This window comes from Colias philodice, chromosome 6 (assembly GCF_061535455.1).
Source record: "Colias philodice isolate Cphi_HAF_F1 chromosome 6, ilColPhil1 Martin Lab GWU primary, whole genome shotgun sequence".
Classification (NCBI taxonomy): Eukaryota; Metazoa; Arthropoda; class Insecta; order Lepidoptera; family Pieridae; genus Colias; species Colias philodice.
Window position 1 is genome coordinate 5,381,561 of NC_143091.1, and position 22,714 is coordinate 5,404,274.

The 22,714-nt window shown below is 33.5% G+C and overlaps 1 protein-coding gene across 1 annotated transcript; it reads left to right on the forward strand.

Moving 5' to 3' along the window:
- The first annotated feature begins 4,838 nt into the window (after positions 1 to 4,838).
- IntS6 (integrator complex subunit 6) lies at positions 4,839 to 20,906 on the forward strand. The gene is made up of 16 exons (XM_089696326.1): positions 4,839 to 5,125; positions 5,222 to 5,299; positions 5,730 to 5,969; positions 6,280 to 6,460; positions 8,227 to 8,432; positions 9,409 to 9,585; positions 9,919 to 10,071; positions 10,460 to 10,690; positions 10,867 to 11,061; positions 11,491 to 11,700; positions 12,330 to 12,530; positions 12,946 to 13,278; positions 13,510 to 13,606; positions 13,837 to 14,030; positions 15,153 to 15,282; positions 19,608 to 20,906. Exons 1-16 carry the CDS (start codon positions 5,009 to 5,011, stop codon positions 19,832 to 19,834), a joined length of 2,970 nt encoding a protein of 989 aa, XP_089552452.1. The 5' UTR covers positions 4,839 to 5,008; the 3' UTR covers positions 19,835 to 20,906.
- The last annotated feature ends 1,808 nt before the right edge of the window (positions 20,907 to 22,714 follow it).

A 22,714-nucleotide genomic window follows, 5' to 3' on the forward strand; every position in this document is an offset into this window, starting at 1 on the left:
CTGCACTTCCATTGCAAGTGGAAACATGAAACAAGTCTAGATATTATAGTACCTAGGAAAGCAATACATATTATAACAATAAAGGTAGTTATAGCATTTATTGTACAGTACAAGCAGCCCGCTAGTTTCCTCCGTGGCAGCAGGCAGTTATGTTTCATGAATGCTACGGTACGGGCATGTCCTAGGTTTTTAAGCACGTTTAAGGGTTGAAATGAATTATATAGAAGAATTGCTTCATAACTTCGGTAGTTATGAAGTGTAACAGCTCTGCATTATTTAATGCAGTAGGTATTATATTTTCTTATAACGTAGTTTACTTGTTTTGTCGTATTACTTAATTCGTTGCTTGGGTAAAGTGAAAAAGGCCCTCTATGTTTTATTAGAAACTACTTAAACTCCTGTATTTATTTCAATTACTCTATGATTTAAATTAATATAATAAGTAGTAGGTACTTTAACAATTATTACATTCACATATTTTAAAATGTGAGTAGGTACTGTATACCTATTTTAAATTCAACACGATATGAACATTGCATTGAAGTTGTTACCTAAATGAAAAGTGCTAATTTAATACTAATACCATGATAAATTCTTTATTCACATCAATATCACTTAAGAATTAACACAAGCGATGGCCGATGTGTGACCTAACTATACAGATTACTTAGTCCGACAGAGCTTTATAAGCTCTGTCGGACAGAGGTTGTACGCAGTTGAGTGATAAACATTTTTGCTGATACATGTTTTTTTTTGTAAAAAACGAGCAGTAAGTAGCAGCTTTATTGCTGGGGAAATCAACTGCAGCTACTTGCGGTCGATTACAACTGCAATACATTTGCAAGTGACCCTGAGCCTAAATGCATCAAGCCCACTTTATATGGGGGTCCCTTTTTCAAAGAGATATTGTCGATTCTTCTAAGTAGAGGGGACAAATTGTGTATGGCTTATGAAGTCAAAACCAAAATTTTTATTGATAGATTCGATGGAATTTATTTATCGTATGTTCTATTAGACAACTTACCTATAGGTACGTTATGTACCTAATAATATTTTTTTGCCGTACATAGGTACATCATTGTACGTTCTGAACTACCTAAAAATTTAAAATTGAGAGCGTATGGAAACTTAACATCGGATGGATCGTCATGGAGCTAAGTCATGGAGTCAACCTAGGTACGAATTGAGTAAAATCTCTAAGACTCAATACCTACTCTAATATCTGAGTATCGTAGTATAAAGAGTATCTACAACGTGAAAGCGACTGCATCCATATTTTAATAATATAAAGTATTAAATAAAAAGGTGTACAAGACTACAAGTATTTTATTTATCGAATCGCAGAATATATCTGTTATTATTTTTTATGTTAAATGTAGGTTAGGAGTAGGGTTGCCAACACTTCATCATCAAAATATAGTATTTTCCAAAATAAGGTGTAAAAAATATAGTACATTAAAAAAAAATATAGTATTTTATGGGAAAAACAAAAAAATAGACAAATATATATTTATTTTTATAAAAACTATATTTTTTTGCACTTCTTGCACTGTGTAACAGCTTTTTGTTTTAAATATAAGTGTCAAGCTTTGTCACATTCAATTTTTAAATTAATATAAATCAAAAGCTCATTTTTTATTATACACATTATTATACACTACTTCTGTTTCTTTCTTCTCGCCACTGGTATATGCGCAATCACTATCATCACTACATAGTATCACTACATAGTATAAAACAAAGTCGCTTTCTATGTCCCTATGTCCCTTTGTACGCTTAAATCTTTGAAACTACACAACGGATTTTGATGCGGTTTTTTTTAATAGATAGAGTGATTCAAGAGGAAGGTTTATATGTATAATAACATCCATTAAATAGTGGAGAAGTACTGTTATTTTTGAGGTTTCTAATGTGATGTCGTAAATAATTACATTTTTTCCGCTTACATTGCGAACGCAGGCTGAACCCTACGAGTTTTATCAAAATAATGTACTAAGTATTGTACACATTGAAAAGGTCTACAGAAAAGTCCGCGATGGTATATGTCTATCTCTTATGGATAACCCACAATAACTTTTTTTGTCATTTACTTTTTACGACAAATAATGGTTAATTTTCGAAGCGATTTTAACCAATACAGCATTAATCCTTAACGAATTAAATACCTTGAATACATTGTTCATTTAATATATTATATCTATATGGCCCTTTACATCGTATGATTTAAGTGAATATTTTCGAAGATATTACAGATTTAAAAATTGCGGGACGTAGCGTTTGCGGCGGTACCGGCCGGCCGCCATTGCACCCGTGCGAAGCCGGGGCGCGGGCGGGTCGCTAGTAGATTATATGACTTAGCCATCTTAACAATAATTCAAACGCGCGTTCTTATTTTTTTTAATGAAGAATTTGTTTTTAACATTTGTTGGTGTTGAAAATATAGTATTTTTGCGTACTATATATGTTTTCAACAGTATATAGTACGCAGACCCGAAATATAGTACAATACTATATATTATAGTACGGTTGGCAACCCTAGTTAGGAGTGAGATTATCGTGTTCGAAATTAGACCATAAACAAACAGAGTTTGAGTCTGTCTCTCTGTGTGTCTGTCCTGAAAATGAATAAATAAAACTTCGCAGATTAATTATTAATTGCCTCATTGATTTTCTTTGAAGCTTTGGAAAATTACATACAAATATTAGTACCTATGTAGTATAGAAGATCAACCTACGCGGATATAACGAAGACTCCCACGTAGTTTACTAAAAATAAAAACATTTGCATTTAGTGACTATTTTGATAAATTTATCCCGATTTATTTTTATCGCAGCGTCAACAAACATAGGAAACAAATTAATGTACCTACATCAATTTTAAAATAAGGAATTAATATTACATTAGGGGCCATCCATAAATTACGACACGCGAATTTTAGAACTTTTCAACCCCTCCCCCCCTCCTTGTCACAGGTTATCACATTTTTAGTACCCCGTCCCCCCTAATGTGACGTCACACATTTTTCAAACTTGTGCATGTATCTAAAAATAATCAAAAGAAAACAGTTATTTTCATTTTTTTTACTTTAATTTTTATTAAATAATCTAAAATATCCAAAGTTTAAAAAATCGTAAATTTTAGTGTCCCTCTTGCATTACCACATGAGTGCGAAATTATAAATACATATTATATATGTACTTAGGTACATTAAAAATTTTCTGTTCAAAGTTTTTTGCTCATGTACAAATTTCGTTTCGCTAAAGTATTTTATTATGTCACGTCACAAAGCTTTTGATCCCCCCCTGCCCCTTGTCACATTATGTCACATAAATTAGATATCACAGGATGATATCCTCCCCCCTTATTAACGTGTGACGTAATTTATGGATGGCCCCTTAATAATTAGAGTCGAAATGAAAGCATAGCGAAATTCAAAATCTTTGAATGATACCTATTAAGTGGATAAAAAATTACTACAAAACATAAAACAGTAACCGGAGCTTTTGCACTGTACATTTAATATTTTATAACGGAGTAATTGCTATGCGGTATCCCCAATATAATGCTTAGTACTTTTTCTGTTTGTCTGTTTTAAATTAGTGAAATAAGTCAATCACGAAAAACTACTGGTCAAATTTGGACAAAATTTTGACCAAAGCAGGTTTATACTGTATGTACCTAATTATTATGTATAGTGTATACCTATAAATTAATTTAATGTACATACCACAGGTACTTACATACTTAAATTTAAAATAGGTGATATGTATTAATATGAATAAAAAAAATTTTATGCATAGTTCATTAATTATCTATCTCTTGAATTTTGATGTAATATCCATTTCTAAAAATAAATTAATATTAAATTAAGGGCCGATTTTTCAATGCTTGGATAAAACTTATTCGTCGAATAGTATATAAAACTACCATTTCAAAAACGTATTCTAATTGCCCGTATTTGATAGTTTACGTGACATTTTAATATTATCGAGTAATACTTTATTGGACGGATAAGTTTTATCCAAGCATTGAAAAATCGGCCCTAAAGGTTAAAATAAAAATTATTTTAATTATCTTATAAGGGTATCTGCATACTTACATAATAAATATCATTTTTTTATATTAAAAATTAATTTATTACGTACATATTAAAAGCAATAGAAAACTAACTACGTTTAACTAAGTATATTACATTGATGACATCGATGAGATCAATTTTAAATTTGCCGCCAGAAACAATAAAATGCCATGTAAGTGTCCTTTTATTTTAAATGAGACCATATTCTAACTTAAATATAATATTTATTTAAAAATTCAAGTTAAAATATTTTTAACGTTTACTTAATTTAAAAAAATTGCCTTTTATAAGAATCGAATAATTTCTGCAAAGCTATGTTTTGACTTCAGTGCCTATGCAGTGTTTCCAACTTTTTGTAATATCCTAATAATGGGGAGATTTAAATTTTACAAGCTAGCGACGTATTAAAAGATACTCATTATTTACAGTGAGTTGAATGTATCATTTAAGTAAGAAAGTTAAGTATTTAATTTAATATAATGAAGAAAATTTTACTTATGGATATCATTAAAGTGCAAATATAATAATATATGTACTAGAAATATATTGTACTTGATATTGCTAATATCATACAATCTATGCAAGTAGAAATTTATAGACCGTAAAATATAATAATATTTGAATGACTCCAAGTTTTAATTACAGTAGTAAAGGAATTTTTAAAGCAGGAACTGGCAACATAGCTACCAGGCTACGATTTAAGCCGAATGTTTTTCTATTGGATCCGAGAATATCCGAACGTATGATTAGGTCACGTGGTACTTTTGGAGTCTTCGTGGCGTAGCTTGTTCAGCTGCTCGTCGAAGCGGCTGTCGGACGGTCGCCTCTTCGCGATTCTGCGTACAATGTAGCAGCCATTTTTGTTCTTAGTACATAATAGCGTGCGCATATTTAATGTATTTAGGAGAATATCTAGAAAATTTTTCACGATGACTATAATAGTCTTTTTAATAGATACATCTGCATCTATGAATCAAAGAGCTTATTTGGGCGGACGCCCAACGTTGCTCGATGTAGCCAAGGGCGCTGTGGAAACATTCGTAAAGGTACGTGCAGTGTCATCGACATCAACCGCCTCATTTTTGTGATCGATTAGTTTAAAGCTAGTTTGTGTTTGCTATTAAAATGCTATTATGTTGTAGGTACGTCAGCGATCTCCTGAAAGCAGAGGCGATAGGTATATGCTTCTAACTTTCGAAGAGCCACCCGCGAACATCAAGGTTAGTGTATCAGAGTGAACACGTTTTGGTGATATTACTTTAATTTTTGAATGCATTTATAATTTTAGCCGGCTCTATAAAATCCATTCGTAAAGCACTGCAATCTGGGGTACAATACATTAACATTCTTTGATAGTGAATTAACTAAAATACAGCACGACGTAAACAGGACGAGCGGCTGCCGTTGCTGTCTTCGCGATATCGCTCGCGACTGCGCTCTCCTCGTTCGCTCATTGGTCGAGTCACCATTTATTAACGAAATGGCGAATTGGGGGGAAATATGAAATCATGATTCTGTTTGGGCATTGTGGAATGTTGTGTGGTTTCGTTACTTGTGATAACAAAATAGATATCGTATATTTACATTTTGACGTGAATATATAAATATTCAATTCGTACTAGTTTTTAAATAATCTTATTGGTATTACAGGCCGGTTGGAAAGAAAATTTAGCAACATTTATTAATGAACTGAAGAATTTGCAATGCCTGGGACTTACTACAATGGGTGCTGCATTAAAGCATGCATTCGATGTTTTAAATATAAATCGTATGCAAACAGGAATAGACACTTATGGACAGGGAAGATGCCCATTCTACTTGGAACCATCTGTGATTGTTGTTATAACTGATGGAGGAAAACTATCCAGCAATGCAGGCATTCAAGAGGAAGTAAGTGAATTATTTATTTTCAATGTTAGTTATGAAATGAAATAATATGTATTTGCAGGTATATAAAAGTATGAGAAATGATTATCATTAGGTACGAATTAATTTATAAATTTGAAATGTTTTTATTTATTTTTAAACATATAATATAAAGATAGATAGCTTGAAAATTGTTTTATTTTAAATAAAAATAATATTTAAATAAAAAAAATAACTTAATTATAATGTTTGTAATATGTAAGAGCAATAAAATTATGTTAATTTGTATGTTGCAATGATGAACAAATTTTAAATGAATCCTTTATCTATTCAGTTTAACCTGCCGATGAACTGCCCTATACCTGGTTCGGAGCTTACCCGAGAACCATTCAGGTGGGACCAAAGATTGTTTTCATTGGTTCTGAGGCTTGCTGGTACTCCCGCTGTGGAGAGAGATTCTGGACTTGTACCATCTGACTCCTCGCCCATAGATGCTATGTGTGAAGTTACTGGCGGTAAGTTTTAAATAATTTTAAGCTATTGCATAGCTTCTATCGCGGGCCTTGAGCACGGGGACCGAATCGAGAAATTCCGTAACGAAAAACCTCACGCTCCCCACTCCGACGGGCGCGGAGGTGTGGCTTGAAGGCATAGCATGCAATAGCTTTACCGCGGCAGTCCCCGAGTGCCACACGTCTTTTTTATATTTGTTTTACATAAGTTAATGCTTAATTTACTGAGAAACGTTAATAATAGAGAGATAATTTATTTTTGAATGTTTTTGGTTAAAACCTGGATTATTGAGAATTCAGGAAAATTCTTTCTGTGGGGTGAAAGACTTATTCCTTTCAGCCTATGCTATCGTAATAAAAATAAACCTAATTAGTGAACCTAAGTATAGGAATAACTTTTGTATCCCAAGTCAATATTGAAAATAACTGACCGAATGGAAGAAATATTTCCTGCAAATATAAATTCAGTGCCACAAACAAAATAGCAATATTTTTTATAATAACTGTTAGGTTATATATTTATGTAGCTAATTAATTATTTTATTTCATAAAATAAATAGACATGTAAATATTAAAATATATTATTATTGTACTTTTTCTCCAGCATGTTTAATGTCATGTAAATTCTTACATTATGGTTATTTTAAGGTACAATAAAATAAAAATAATTTGGAAAATCCAAAAGTGCACGCCTCATAATTTTTTTTTAATAAATATTTTTAATTATTATTTTTGTTTATTTAATAACAATTAAACCACATCGAATCAGACCCTGAAAAATGAAAGGGTTCTATTCCTGAGCATACTCAAGCGTAAGAGAAAAAAAAGACTCGATTAGTAAAGTATTTCGGTCGCTATCGTGTTAACAAGAAAAAGGATCCGCACATACAGACACACGGACGTCCAAGACAGAACTTTTTTAAACTGTTTTTTAACTAGTTTAAATAACAAAAATGACATCAAAAATATCATGAACGTTAAAAATAGTGTTTTTTCTTAATATGTGTGTGTATGTATTATCTTACAAGTGCAATGTATGATACATAAAGACATTTTAAGTTGGAAAAATCAGATGTTTTGCGCGAAGCGACAGTAGTACCCACCTCAACGCTTCGCTTATGAGGCGTGCAAAATGCAATATTAATGTGCATTTTAAAAGTTAGTTTGATACTGCAAGTGTGATGGTGTCATATGGTGACCTTCAATTTAGTATTTTTCTCAGGAAGATGATGTTGGTACGCATAAAACCACATTCCAGTAAAAATGCCCATATCTTAATTCAATTTGTGCACGGAATTATCCTGATTTATAGAATTAGTTGTTCATTTTACTTTGAGTGTTTTTTTTCATACTTTTACATGCACAAAGTTAATAGTAAGCTAGGCATAACAAGCCCTTTAGAAACCTGTGTAACAAGTTTTTTTGAATAGAATGCATTTATTGTTGAGGTATTTGTAGAGGTTTAAATTAGTTGCATATACTTACGCTGACCTTGATTGTTATCTTTTATATTCCTTTATAAGGTTTGAAGGGTACTCACTCTCTTAATAAAGACGTTGTAAACCGAATGAAAAAAAAACTTATTTATTTTTGAATGTTACTTACAGTTTTCTATAATCTATGCAGTTTTCTATTCTAAAATCTTTTGGGCAAATTATTTATGTAATATTTACACCTTAAATCAAATCTAGTATGCATATAGCAAGAATATTAATCCAATAAAGAATTAATTATCTACAGTGTATTTTACATATTTCTTTCAATTTCAGGTCGTTCGTACTGCATCACGTCGCATCGTATGTTGATGCAATGTATCGACAGTCTGGTACAAAAGGTGCAGAGCGGCGTAGTGATTAACTTTGAGAAAATCGGTCCGGATCCACCGCCCATAGACGGAGGCACGAACAGGGACGGCGAAACTGACGAAACACATCCGGATGATAAGGAAATGGAGACTGATAGCGAAAGAAATGGGGTAAATGCATATTTCCTTAAGCCATTAGTAATATCCTACTACTATTATAAAGGCGAAAGTTTGTATGGATGTAGGATGTTTGTTACTCTTTCACATAAAAACTACTGAATGGATTTGAATGAAACTTTACCACAATATAGCTTATACATCAGAATAACACATAGGATAGGTTTTATCCCGGAAATCCCACGGGAACGGGAACTATGCGGGTTTTCCTTTGAAAACGCGGGCGAAGCCGCGGGTGGAAAGCTAGTAGGACATAAATACGAAGAAACAAACAGTTGTATGAGAGATTTGTATGTAACTAGCTTTCCGGCCGCGGCTTCGTCCGCTGTGTCTCAAACCTAATAAATTCTACATATTATAAACCTCCCTCTTCTATCACTCTATCTCGTATCGAAATCCGTTGCGTAGTTTTAAAGATTTTATCATACATAGGGAGAGAGAAAGCGACTTTGTTTTATACTATGTAGTGATGCATCAAAGAGTCATGGACCTTTACAAAATAAAGGTTTAGATTCTAAAATGTATAGTCATTATAATAATAATCGTAAAAGCATAATTATAGATGATATTAATACAAATATTAGTGCAGCAATAGTACATAATCTAATGTTTATTAAAATTTATTTCAAATCAGATATAAGTAAATGAGTCATTCATTACACTGTTGCTAAAAATAGCTATACACATAAAGCTACTATGATCGCATTTGATTGAATTAAATAGTAAAAATTAATCCATACTAATATTATAAATGCGAAAGTAACTCTGTCTGTCTGTCTGTTACTCAATCACGCCTTAACTACTGAACCAATTTGCATGAAATTTGGTATAGAGATATTTTGATACCCGAGAAAGGACATAGGATAGGTTTTATCCCGGAAATCCTACGGGAACGGGTTTTTCTTTGAAATCGCGGGCGAAGCCGCGGGCGGAAAGCTAGTAAAAATATATATTTGAAATTCAATTACAGAGATGGAATGGCGGTCCATACCAAACGAATATGGGAATGAATCAAGCTGCCCCACAAGCTTGGCATTCTTGTAGACGCCTTATATATGTACCAAGAACAGTCTCTCAGAAAGGATTTGCTGTTGGTTTTTGGCCGATTCCTGAATCATTCCGACCAGATCCTAATGCGCCTACACTGGTAAGTAAATGTTATTGTTCACATTTATTAAAATAAAATGTCTGTTATTTTAACATATATTTAGTGAATCTTAATATTTTATTAATAAATGTTATTAATGTTTTTAGTTTATTTGATTACTAAAATATTAAATGAATTGACAAATTCTTATAAAGTACGAATGCATATTTATGTATTCATATACTATTTAAGTGAATAAAATGTAATACAAATAGTATAGTACATATTTACAATTTATTTGGAAGCACTTGTTATTTTATTTTAGACTTCATTGTTTTTTATATAAATATAATAAATAAGAACAATACTTATGGTTACAACATTTAATTACAGCCTCCTCGCTCGGCGCATCCGGTAGTTAAATTTACATGTTCCAGCCAAGAACCAATGGTGATAGATAACTTACCGTTTGATAAATATGAGCTTGAACCAAGTCCACTGACACAGTTCATTTTGGCTAGAAAACAACCCACTATATGCTGGCAGGTAAGAGCATACTTTTATATGAATAAATTTCTAGTAGTAATCCTTATATTTAAGCATGTTGTACTTAAGAACGAACGAAATTGGGATCATACAAAGATAATTATTATTCAATTTTTACTTCTTGGTGTGATATGATATAATGATTGTTACTTTTATGTTACCACATTATACATAGTACGCATTATGTATAAATAACAATATTAGGCAAATATTATTTTGTTCTTTATTGAGTAATCATGGAATATGATGATGATGGATATTGAGTTGCATAATTTGTGCTTAGTCTGTGTTTTTAAGTAAAAAGTTGCTAACATCATCTATCTAAATATATTTGATAATTAATTATAATTTAATATATATATTAATTTGTTATTTATATATTTTACAGGTGTTCGTAGGTAACACTGGTTGTAAGAACGCTGAAGTGAGCCATCCGTTTGGATACCTAAAGGCCTCAACGAATCTAACTTGTGTCAATTTGTTTGTCCTTCCGTACAACTATCCTGTACTTCTACCTCTTCTAGATGATCTGTTCAAAGTGCACAGATGCAAACCAACGCCTGAATGGAAAATGGCTTTCCAGCAGTATTTGGATAGAATGCCTTCTTATTATGTTACGGTAAGGTGATATTTTTAAGGAATTTTTATGATTTGACGGAACAAAATTATTTAAATGAAAAAAAAATAGGATTTATCATAGAATCACTCTTTTTTTAATTTCATTTGTAGCATCACAATGTCATCAAAAGTCGGTCATAATTAACCATATATGAATGAATTTATTTTTGTTTACAGCCACTTCGTCGAGCTTTAACGAAAATGGGTGCCTCTGCGCCTCTAGTTCAGAGCTTAATCCCTGAAACTCAAGATAACTGTTTTAGTTTTTCTGTACTGAATTATTTAAAAAGACTGAAGAATCAAGCTAAGATAGAATTTGAGAAATTGTGCGCCGATGTAATTAATAAGGCGTCGACTAATAATAATCAAAAGGTAATTTTCTATTTTATTAATAAATAATTAATTGTATTATTTCATATTTTAAGATATAAATAAATATTTATGACACTACAATATCTATCAAGCATTCCTCATAAATGTTTAGTATCGAATTACGTAACTTCCCACTTGTAAGGAACTGTGCGAGGAAACCATACTTGTAAAAACTTAAATGCGGATTTTTCTTAAACAAAGATTACGACGCGTTTTACGTCACTCCTTTGCGTCACGAATCATATATGACGTATGGAATTAAAAATATGGTTTTCTTTGACGATAACTAAGATATCTGATTATGAGTTTCATAAGTAGACATGTAATGAATTAAATTAAGATGTTTTGGATGTGATTTCAGAAAATGAAGCTAAAACAATTTTGTTAAATATATGAAATCAAATTTAACTCTTATCTTGCTTTTTTCAGATAGCAGAAAGTGTTCGTGTTGTGCCTCGTTCGCCACTTAAGAAAGATCTAACAACCCATCCCTGTCTACAAGACAAATTTACTGCGTTGCGTGATCAACTCAATGAGTTTGGAGGCTTCGTCGTGGGTTTATCTCGTGGGCGACATAAGGCTCAAGCACACACTTATAGAAACCCATTTGATATACAACGGAGAGATCTGCTGGACCAGGTGAATATATTCTTTTGGATTATGTGTGATAATTCCCCTTAATACAGGTTCTACCTAGTAAGGGGGCCTGAACCCCAATCTATCGTAACTTAATTTATGAATTCAAATAAAGATTTTATTTATTTATTTATTTAATTTGTAGTGAAAAGGTTAATAGGGGCAGGTTTTCCAAATATATAAAAAACTTAAGTAGTTTTCACAGTAATTGTATGTTCATTTGTACTTTTTTATGTGTAAAAAGTTGTTTCTATTTTATATTATGACTAGCTTACCGCCCACGGCTTCGCCCGTTTTGTCTAAAACCTAATAAATTATATACTAAAACCTTCTATATACTAAATCGCTTCTTGGCCTTTTGGCTAAGATCAAAGTGTAGTATACTAAAACCTTCCTCTTGAATCACTCTATCTATTTAAAAAAAACCGCATCAAAATCCGTTGCGTAGTTTTAAAGATTTAAGCATACATAGGGACAGAGAAAGCGACTTTGTTTTATACTATGTAGTGATTTTTCATTTCACATGTAAAAGTTTTTTCTGTTTAAAATTACCATACATATGAATTAAAAATTATTTCAATTTCTTAAATAATGGGTTCATTTATTTATTCCTTTTCCTAAATAAATTCCAGGTGGTACGAATGCGTGCAAACTTCCTCCAACCATCGCTAGCTCATACACGCCTCGTGGACGAGGACAGTGTGCACTCAATGCCGGTGGCTCAGATGGGCAACTACCAGGAGTATCTCAAGCGAATGACGCCGCAGTTGAGGGAGATCGAATCGCAACCCGTGCGCCAGCATATGTTTGGAAACCCCTTCAAGATAGATAAGGTAGAACTCAACATATTTATATTATATCTTATGATATAGAAATGCTTTTTGAAAGTTGTGTACGTTGAATTGAAATAGATTTTTTTAAATCCTTAATGTAATGTAATAATTAATTGGTTTTTTAAAAGGTAGCCTATGTTCTTTCTCAGGGTCTAAAGATTATCTGTGCCAAATTTCATCAAAATCGGTCTTTCATCAAAGTAGTTTATGTGTGAAAACTGAAAACCATACATACATACAAACCTTTCCTCTTTATAATATTAGTACAGATATTGCTGTTTCGTTTTTATCTCTACTTGCGTATAATAAGGGTAGTAAATAAATTTAACTATGGATTTGCTTGAATTATTACACTCATTGATTTTAAATATTATTAATTATATGTTGTGTCTAACATATCCAATAAAAATTCCAGCGGATGATGGTAGACGAAGCGGACATTGATCCAATGGGCACAGTGCGGAGCAGCGGCGGGAGCGGAGTGGGCAAGCGCGGCGCCGAGAGCCCGCGCGCCGCTCCGCCCAAACGCAAAGCGGGGCCACTACCACCGCACATTGTAGCGCGTCGCCCATCGTCACCTGTTATATCCCCGCCGATGTCGCCGGCCCTGCCACCCGTGCCCATGTCGCCGATGTCGCCGGTGTCGCCCGCGTCGCCCGCTGCGGCGCCGCTGTCGCCCGTGTCGCGGCGGCCAGCTTCGCCCCTCGCGCCCGTGCCCTCGGACTTGCCGTCTGGGAGACCGCCTGAGGTAACTTTATTGCAATATACAGGCTTAACAATTTTTTTTAGTATACGAAAAATTCATAATAACGTTTTTGGCTTTATGGACTTTACACAGTTTTACACATTGTCTAAGTTTCTGTGTGAGTGTGTTTATCCAAATATTCTTAAAGTCCTTTTGAGTCAATAAATAAAACAAAATAAACGTTTTTCTATTTAAGACGTAATAAAGTAGTTAAATTGAGAATGATATTTTCAGGAGCCACCTAACGTGGAGTCTGGTGGGACACCACAGCCAGCCGGACCAGCCGCACCAGCCAATCTGCCGCCTGTCATCAAACCTTTCCTCAATGGAGGTAATTATTCTTGTTCCTTTTGCTTTATGTACTTTTTATTAGAATGCTGTAATTGTAAATACAGAATTTAGTAATGTTGTGAAATACGACGCTTGGCCATATTTAGTGGGATAATCAAGGTTAAAAAATAATTATTATATTCCAGTAGATACATATAACACTTCATGGAAATTATTTAATTTATTAGACAGAGAATTGTGTATTAATTTAACAAACACGCAACATTCCAGACGCATACACAACAATGGGTAGCAAGATGGCGCGGTCGCCGTCCCCACCGGTACCGGTGCCGGTGCACGAGCCGGTACCGGTGCCGGTGTCGTTGCCACCGCCCCCGGACACGCAGGAGCTGCAGATCAATGCTATCCTGCAGGGCGTTGCCGCGGAGAATAGCAACAACTCGCGGAAGAAGAAACGGCGGAAGGTATGTTATACAAACAGCTGTTGGATTAGGATAAGGCGTCGGTACCGGTGCCAGTGCACGAGCCGGTACCAAGAAGCTTTTATCTAATACACTGGAGATTTCAGTATGAACATTAACTTGTAACAAGAAAATATGACGTTGAATGACGCCTGTATGTTTTTTACCTAACTTGCCAAGTTAGGTGTGAAAGGGAAAAAAAAAACATACAGGCGTCATTCAACGTCATATTTTCTTGTTACAAGTTAATGTTAATACTGAAATCTCCAGTGTATTAGGTATAAGCTTATTGGCCGGTACCGTTGTCGGTGTCGTTACCACCGCCCGCGAACACGTAGAAGCTGCAGAGAATAGCAACAACTCAAGGAGGAAGAAACGGCGGAAGGTGATGATTAAATTAAAGAATAGAAATAGCCTAAATGCAAGCTCGTATTATAATTACGGTTTGTTACTGATAGAGTATAATAAACTGTCGAAAAAATAATGCGTTTAACAGTAAATGGAGTTGTGCAGTTCACAATTTTGTCTCTTTACGATATCGCGAGATAGATTCTAATGATGTTTATAATCATTCAGTGCCATCGATATATCGAAATGCTTAGCGAACCATAATATGTTATGAACGCGAATAATAACTTAATATTACAATAAGCATTTTATATTTTAATCCTAAACCAAACCAAAAAAAAGGATTAAAATATTTTTTATGATTTTGGTTCACAAGAATATAACTGTGATATTATTTTCCCCAAATAATATAATTTAAAATAAACATCCTAATAGGATGCCCATGTCTGCAGTGGGAACATATTATTTAGCAGAAAATAATAAAGTTAAAAAAATACCCTAATATATTGGACTAATTGAATTATCTCATTTGCTGATGAGCATGCAGTGCCGGCGTTAGGGGGGGGGGGGAGAGGGGGCGATGGCCCAGGGCGACAAATTCTGGGAGGCGCCAAGGTCTGAAGTTGGAGTCTCTTGCCTCTCCTGGTGCAAACCTTCAGAACACCTCAAGTGGACGCCACAATATTTTCGCCCGGGGTGTCAGTGGCCCTTACACCGGCACTGTGAGCATGATAAAACTTAAAATAAATAACTAATAGCATTATTCCATATAAACAGGAAGAAAACGCATTGCTATCATCCGTGTTGCTCCCACCGCAGCCGTCGCGCAAGGAGCTCGCGGACATCAAGAAGCACAACCTCTCTGTTCGCTCGGAAGTGTATCGCGCTGTGCGTCGACCGGGCAGAGGTAATCTTAATAAGTATCTTTATATATAAAAATGAATCCCAAAATGTGTTGGTAAGCGCATAACTTGAGAACGGCTGAACCGATTTCGATAATTCTTTTTTTATTATATTCCTTGAAGTACGACGATGGTTCTTATGTAGAGAAAACGTAAATAGGTACCACGGGCGAAGCCGGGGCGGACCGCTAGTATAATATAAATCTCCTGTCACAATGATTGTCCTCAATGGACTCCTAAACCACTTAACCGATTATAATAAAATTCGCACACCATGTGCAGTTCGATCCAACTTGAGAGATTGGATAGTTTAACCCGTGACGCGTCCGGCGCACAGCCGGCACCGATCCCGATAGTGTCAAGGGAGTTCACGAAATCTAGCTTTTTTATGACTACCGAGTTTGAAAATTTTATTTACCCTATTGTTCTATAATTATATGCCATGTATGATATATTTTTGGAAAGAGGAAGAAACTAGTTATAGCATAAAAATGTAATCATGACGATATATTTTTTCTATAAAATTATAAAAAATTGATTTTCTTTTGTTTTAATTTTAATTGCTTACATACTAACACTTACATGATAATGCTGAGTCATCAAATGATCATATTCACGTTTTCATATCACTACACGATTGCCAAATACATTCACTTATATTTTCACACATTTAACACAACGTATTTCACTATGAATAATAACAAATCTCCATTATTCACAAACAAGAAAAAAAGCGCCATTTTGCGTCTTCCGCACTGAAAAGTTGAGACACTTTTTCACTGAGTATTCTTCAAATATCCCTAAAACCAATATCATAAACGTATTCTACGTAAAATTTCCAGTAATATACGTCTCAATTATCACTCATCTAATTATTCCTCTCGGCATAATTCACAATCCAAATATTCGTTGAACAAGACAAATGTCACAAACTATGGCCGATGACACAACTCAATCAATGATTCACTTTTTTTTTTTATTTTGTGGTTTTAGTCTTTATTGCCAGCGTCGGAGTCGTACCGATTCGAATTAAAAATGTATAAGGCATAGACAAATATTTTTTATACTGGAAACATTCACTTGTAAGCAGCTACAGGTGACCTTCAAAGTCATTGGTCGCGTTATGAACAGTCGTTGTTAGAGCGTTTTCACATTATCCGATCCGATATCGGATATCGGACGCCGATAGCCGATATCCGATATCGGATACAATTTGCCTTTTCACATTGTCCGATAAAATCGTTCCGATATCATCATGAGTGTTGCCAGAAATTTTTAGAGAAAACTAAACTAAATTGCCAGTTGATAAAAAAAGGTATAATTAAAAAAAAATCAAATGTTATAAATCATAGTTGTACATGTACATTAAAAATAACTACGATAAAGAAAAACAACTTCAAAAAAGAAAAGTAAAATGTAAAAAAAGATTTGATATCACAAATTACTGCATATTATTTAGATGTGCTATTTACTAAATAGTTTTGATATCGGTCATTTGTATAACATAATATACTTTATGTTAACACATTATAAATTAAATAAATTTATATCAATACCTACTACAACCTAGTATTAGTTAATAGTTTTAGTAATACACGTAGTATATTATTATTAGTCTGTGGTAATACATATTAGTAAATACCTTTCAAAATCTATTAAATGTATTTTTAGCAAGACGTACCTAGTCATTTAGTCATTTTTTCACTACATCACTACATAGTATAAAACAAAGTCGCTTTCACTGTCCCTATGTCCCTATGTCCCTATGTCCCTTTGTACGCTTAAATCTTTGAAACTACACAACGGATTTTGATGCGGTTTTTTTTAATAGATAGAGTGATTCAAGAGGAAGGTTTATATGTATAATAACATCCATTAAATAGTGGAGAAGTACTGTTATTTTTGAGGTATCTAATGTGATGTCGTAAAAAATTACATTTTTTCCGCTTACATTGCAAACGCAAAATTAAATTGAACCCTACGAGTTTTATAAAAATACTAAGTATTATACACATTGAAAAGGTCTACAGAAAAGTCCGCGATGGTATATGTCTATCTCTTATGGATAACCCACAATAACTTTTTTTTTGTCATTTACGACAAATAATGGCTAATTTTCGAAGCGATTTTAACCAATACAGCATTAATCCTTAACCAATTAAATACCTTGAATACATTGTTCATTTAATATAGATCTATATGGCCCTTCACACCGTATGATTTAAGTGAATATTTTCGAAGATATTACAGATTTAAAAATTGCGGGACGTAGCGTTTGCGGCGGTATGGTACCGGCCGGCCGCCCGGCTATATATTTTATACCCGTGCGAAGCTGGAGCGGGCCGCTAAGTTTTTATATATACAACGTTCACAGTTTTTATGTAGTGTATTTAGTATCAGCAATGCACCCGTGCGAAGCCGGGGCGGGTCGCTAGTACATTTATAAAAGTTCATGTAGTACCTATGATAAATTTATTAAGTGATACAATCTTTGTTCACATTTTCTTTTCTTTTTCATAGTACACTGTAATATCCTAAAATAATATTGTCACTCGTTCAAATATATTTGTAATATGATTGTTGTAATTTCCTGTAATGGTTAGGGAGCCAGGTGCAAATTTGGTTCATTATTTCCTCTCAAGAGATAATTCGTCAGACGCATGAGAGTATAGTATTATAAAGCCTCGTGAACGTCAGCTGGCGCTCGGTTGGGGGGGTGAGCGGTTGTAGCCTCCCACGCACATAGGAAAAAAAATACATTCATTCATTCATTTCCTCTCAGCTAAAAATTTGTCAAATTGTAGCTAACCCAATATCTCAACGAAAAAAAATAGTCAGCTGGTTACAACATGGTGTATTATACGTCAGCTGGTGTCTCGAACATGCAAGTTAAATTTAAAGAAAAATTTATTTTCCGTTATTTCCTCTCAAACAAAAATTTACCTGATGATAGCTTATATGTAACTGTGGATAAATATATATGTCAGCTGGCTGTATCTTGGTGGAAAAACCGTCAGCTGATACGGGAGGCTACAACCGCTCTTCCCCCCAACCGAGCTCCAGCTGACGTTCACGAGGCTTCATAATACTATACTTTGATGCATTTTACTAATTACCGCTTGAGAGGAACTTGGTCATAAAATCTGCTGCTGGCTCCCGGACCATAATTAAAGATACTTAAATTATTTTATTCTCATAAACAATTATTTTAGAATTAAGAGTTTTCAAAGTTTGTATTCTTTGTTGTAAATTCAAAATAAAAATAAAATCGGTGTGAAATCTCCTCCTTTTTTTGAAGTCGGTTAAAAACAAAGCACTCAATGACAACAATACAATAAACAGCACAACCAACATCCGAGTAGGAGGAGGAGCGAGGCAGAAGGAGATAAAATAAAGATGATAGACACTAATGTTTCCGAAGATAGATATTTGAATTTAAGAACGCAATATATTTTTGTTTGCTTCAGTTCAGCCAATTGCCGTATATTTTAATACGGCAAATAAAAATACCTGCCGTATAAATCGTATTTTAAATGCCTATAAATACTTAAATGTGTGTTTTCTTAATAAAAAAGGTTTCTTTTAATAGAAAGGGTTTTAGGTTAAAAGCAAAGAATTTTTTTAAAGATTAAGCGCCCTATGAGACTGAAAATACACAAACTAGTGCTTTTTTGCTGTTGGTATACTGCCTTTTCGAAAATTGAGTTGGCAACACTAAACATTATCGTCCGATAGCCACTGGGAATATCGGTGTCGGCTCCGATATCCGATATCGGACCGGACAATGTGAAAGACAGGCACATATTTCATACATTTTACTTCCCTCCGATATCGGATATCGGCTATCGGCTTCCGATATCCGATATCGGATCGGATAATGTGAAAACGCTCTTACGCAGGACGCTACAGTACAGTTTTAGTTATGAGCAACCGCCTGTACATAGGACGCGTCACGGGTTAAACATGTAGGTACCACGGGCGTAGCCGGGGCGGACCGCTAGTTGAATAATATATTATTATCTATTAATCTAATTTATAACTAGCGCGAGCGGTTCGATATTGTATATTATTTAACACATCTCAGGTTTTTTTGGCTTTATTAAATCGATTTTTTGTTGCTATTTCTACATGGTAAATTATTTGTATGCAGATTTATTACAAGTAAATTCTTTGAATATATTTTGGAAGTACAATCACAATCACATATTATGACAAATGGTTTTATTCACTCACCACTTATGTTCATAATAGGTTTATAATTTACATCTACTTTACCTATTTTCTATTACCTGGAACTTTAATATTAATGTTATCAATATTTTTATTTCAGATTTTACGAAGTTATTCGAGTATTTAAAACAATTGAAAGGCAGTGTAGAAATTAAAAAGGAAGTGATACGAGACGTTATAAGTGAATCGCTAAGATTTAAAAGGAAAGCGCTCGCAAAATTATTAGAAGACTTTCTGGTTGGTCTCGAGAAGAATGGAAGTAGTGCCTCAGTGAATATGAAGAGATTAACTAATAATTCTGTGTATAGTACGAATAATCATAGCTAGTGATGAAGTTCGAATGATTTCACCAAATTGAACAGTTTAATTGTGCTCAAATATGTATGAAATATCAATGAATGTGGTATTTTGTGTATTTTGCGAAACCGTATGTTTTACTTATTAACATAAATAAAATGTTTGAATTTGCATGTTTTGTCGTCATTTGACGGATTGACTCGCCTCTTTAGGGCTGTGATGTCTACGGTATGTTCACGGTGTTTGTTGTCTATGTTAAGGGAATCGTTGCGTATTTACGAATATTGTGATCGAATGCTCCGCCTTCCTGATCTCGCCCTACATGTCGTCAGAATCACATATTTTACACTCAGACAGACGAAATAGGTCATTAGAAATCGCATTTATGGAAGTATTTAAGAATTGTGCCTTGCGGTACATTTTAATAAATGAATGGGCATTTGAGTCGAATCTAACGGTATTGGAGCTAGCGTCAATCTTTGGTATAAGAGTTGTTGAATATTACATAAAACTTTGAAATGTTCATTGTTGCTAGTTTAAAATTTATAAAAGTTACCAAATGATCGTCGAGTGTGACTCGGCGTCGGTGTTAAAGTAGATGAATTTCGTTTTAGTCAACCGTGTTAGAAAAGAAAGGTCGAGTCTAATCCTTTTTAATCACACTACTGTTTTCTTGTGGCATTTAATTTATGACGTACCATTTCAAAGGTTCAGTGTTCTTAGCTTGTCCTCGGTTTCAATGAAAGGAACTGTTCGAAATTAAAACCCAAGTATTTTTGGATGATATGAATTCAATGGAAGATTGTAAATATACTGTACATATTAGTTTGTAACAAATATTACCAATGAAGAGTAGGGTGCTGTTGTGCATCAGTAAATGCGGCCTTTAGTAGGACAAGACCTTTACGAATCTGACTTTTGGTTAATTAGGTATTAATGAAATATTTTACATGCTTAAAGTATTGAAATAAAGTATCATTCCCAGTATTTGTTGAATGATCAGATTCGAGGACGGTCCTGTTACGCTAGCGGTCGTCTTGTCAATTGTAAAGTGTATATATCATTTTATAAAATAAATTATGATCCTTATTGGATTTTTTAACATGTCTTATTATTTCCCTTTTGCATGCCATTTATAAGTTGAATATAACAGCTACTGTTCTGAGCCATTTTTTACTGTTTAGTAGTTAATATAAGACGTACCTAGCTGATTTTGTAGTGTTAATTTTGTTTCATAAAAACGTTCTGAAATTCTACAGATTAGCGTAAAAAATTTAGTTCAATATTTAAAACGGCTAGTAATAGTAAATAGTAAAAGCGCTTTAGAATGAGGAACAGTGAGGATGTCTTAAACTGATCACAGATTTGAAGTAACTACGAATATTTATAAATTTTAATGACATTAGAAGTTAAGTAGGATCTTACAAAAAATTCCTAATCATACTGTTATCTTAAACTAACAAAGAATCAAGTTTCCACGTCACTTCATCATTGGTGAATAAATAGAAACAATAATAAAAAGAATCACACTGTCCCATGCTATTTCTTAGAAAATTATATAGTGCATGTTGTCAATTGCTTGTTAAAAAAAATTACAATATGACCTCATGAATGAATGCATCATTGCCCATTGGCGTCACGACTTATTTACACATTTTTCTAAAGCTACTATTAGCCTAGATGAAAGTAGGTCAGTAGTATGTAGGTATAAAAATCCAAAAATATTTCACTTAAATCTTTCGTGTTTAGTTTAAAATTGCCATTTCAAGTGTCGAGTGGGGATTAGTGAATACAAATCTTGCATGACCTAAATTGGCTATTTAAAATTACTTCTACTACTTGTATGCATCATTACTCATTAGAATGCAATTGGTTGTTCTCGTTATTACTCAAATGTTCTGTATTCTCGTAAATGTGGGTATGTTATACAAACGGTAATTATCATGTCAGACATTCTAATTTTCTAGTCATACGGATGCATTACGTGAAATTGTAATAAATTTGTGCTGTAATAGGTATATGTAGGCTTCTGATTCTTGCATCACAGAATAGGTAGGTCCTACTATACTAAATAGGTAGGTAGGTAATATAGGTAATAAAATAATATCTCTCAGTGTAACGGTGCAATTACATCAAACGAACATAGAGCAAGAGCATTCTTTCGTGGTCTTTTAATGTAAAAGAAAACTCCTATTCAGTGTTGTTCAGTATTAGAAAATTGCATAGAATCAACGATATATTGTTAAAGGTCGCTTGTTTACCTATTATTTCGTTGCATTGAATATTTTCGAACGCACTAAGAACAACGAAAGAATGCTCTACGCCTGTTTACACTAAAATAATTTGACATAATGGGGTTATAATGGTGATATATTCACATTCAGTCGTTTGATGTAAATGCACCATTAACAACAACTTACAATAATTAACTTAGTATGTAACATACTTTTTAAAATTAATCTACACTAATATTATATACCATATAAAACTATCAGTGATAAATGCATTAATCCGCCTATTTGTTTTGTAAAGCTAAAAGTCTCTACATAAAAAGCCATCTTTCTCCAACAAAAATATATTGCGAGTGGGAGATTTATAATGGTTTGTATCCATTGGCCTATCTAAATTACGTGCTTTATCGCTATTTGTCCGGTTAATGTGATTTTTACTGCCCACGATGATTCAGCGCTTATGTATTGTGTAATTTTAATGCGTTCCTTTGAAGTCAAGGCGATCTAATTTGTATGTGTGTCTAATGTGTTAAACAATAAACAACTATATGAATAACGCAATTAAAAATATATACTTAAATGTTTTATAAATTTCAGGAGACACTGATAAAGTCACTGAAATCCTTGTATCACCTTATATCGTCTCATACGTTATTTATTACATAATATTTGAACTGAC

Excerpts from the sequence above, each read along its gene's own strand:
- IntS6 (XM_089696326.1), top strand. The coding sequence starts at position 5,009 with ATGACTATAATAGTCTTTTTAATAGATACATCTGCATCTATGAATCAA. Across the intron at positions 9,586-9,918 it reads ATCCTAATGCGCCTACACTG|CCTCCTCGCTCGGCGCATCC; the intron begins GTAAGTAAATGT and ends ATTTAATTACAG. Across the intron at positions 10,072-10,459 it reads AACCCACTATATGCTGGCAG|GTGTTCGTAGGTAACACTGG; the intron begins GTAAGAGCATAC and ends TATATTTTACAG.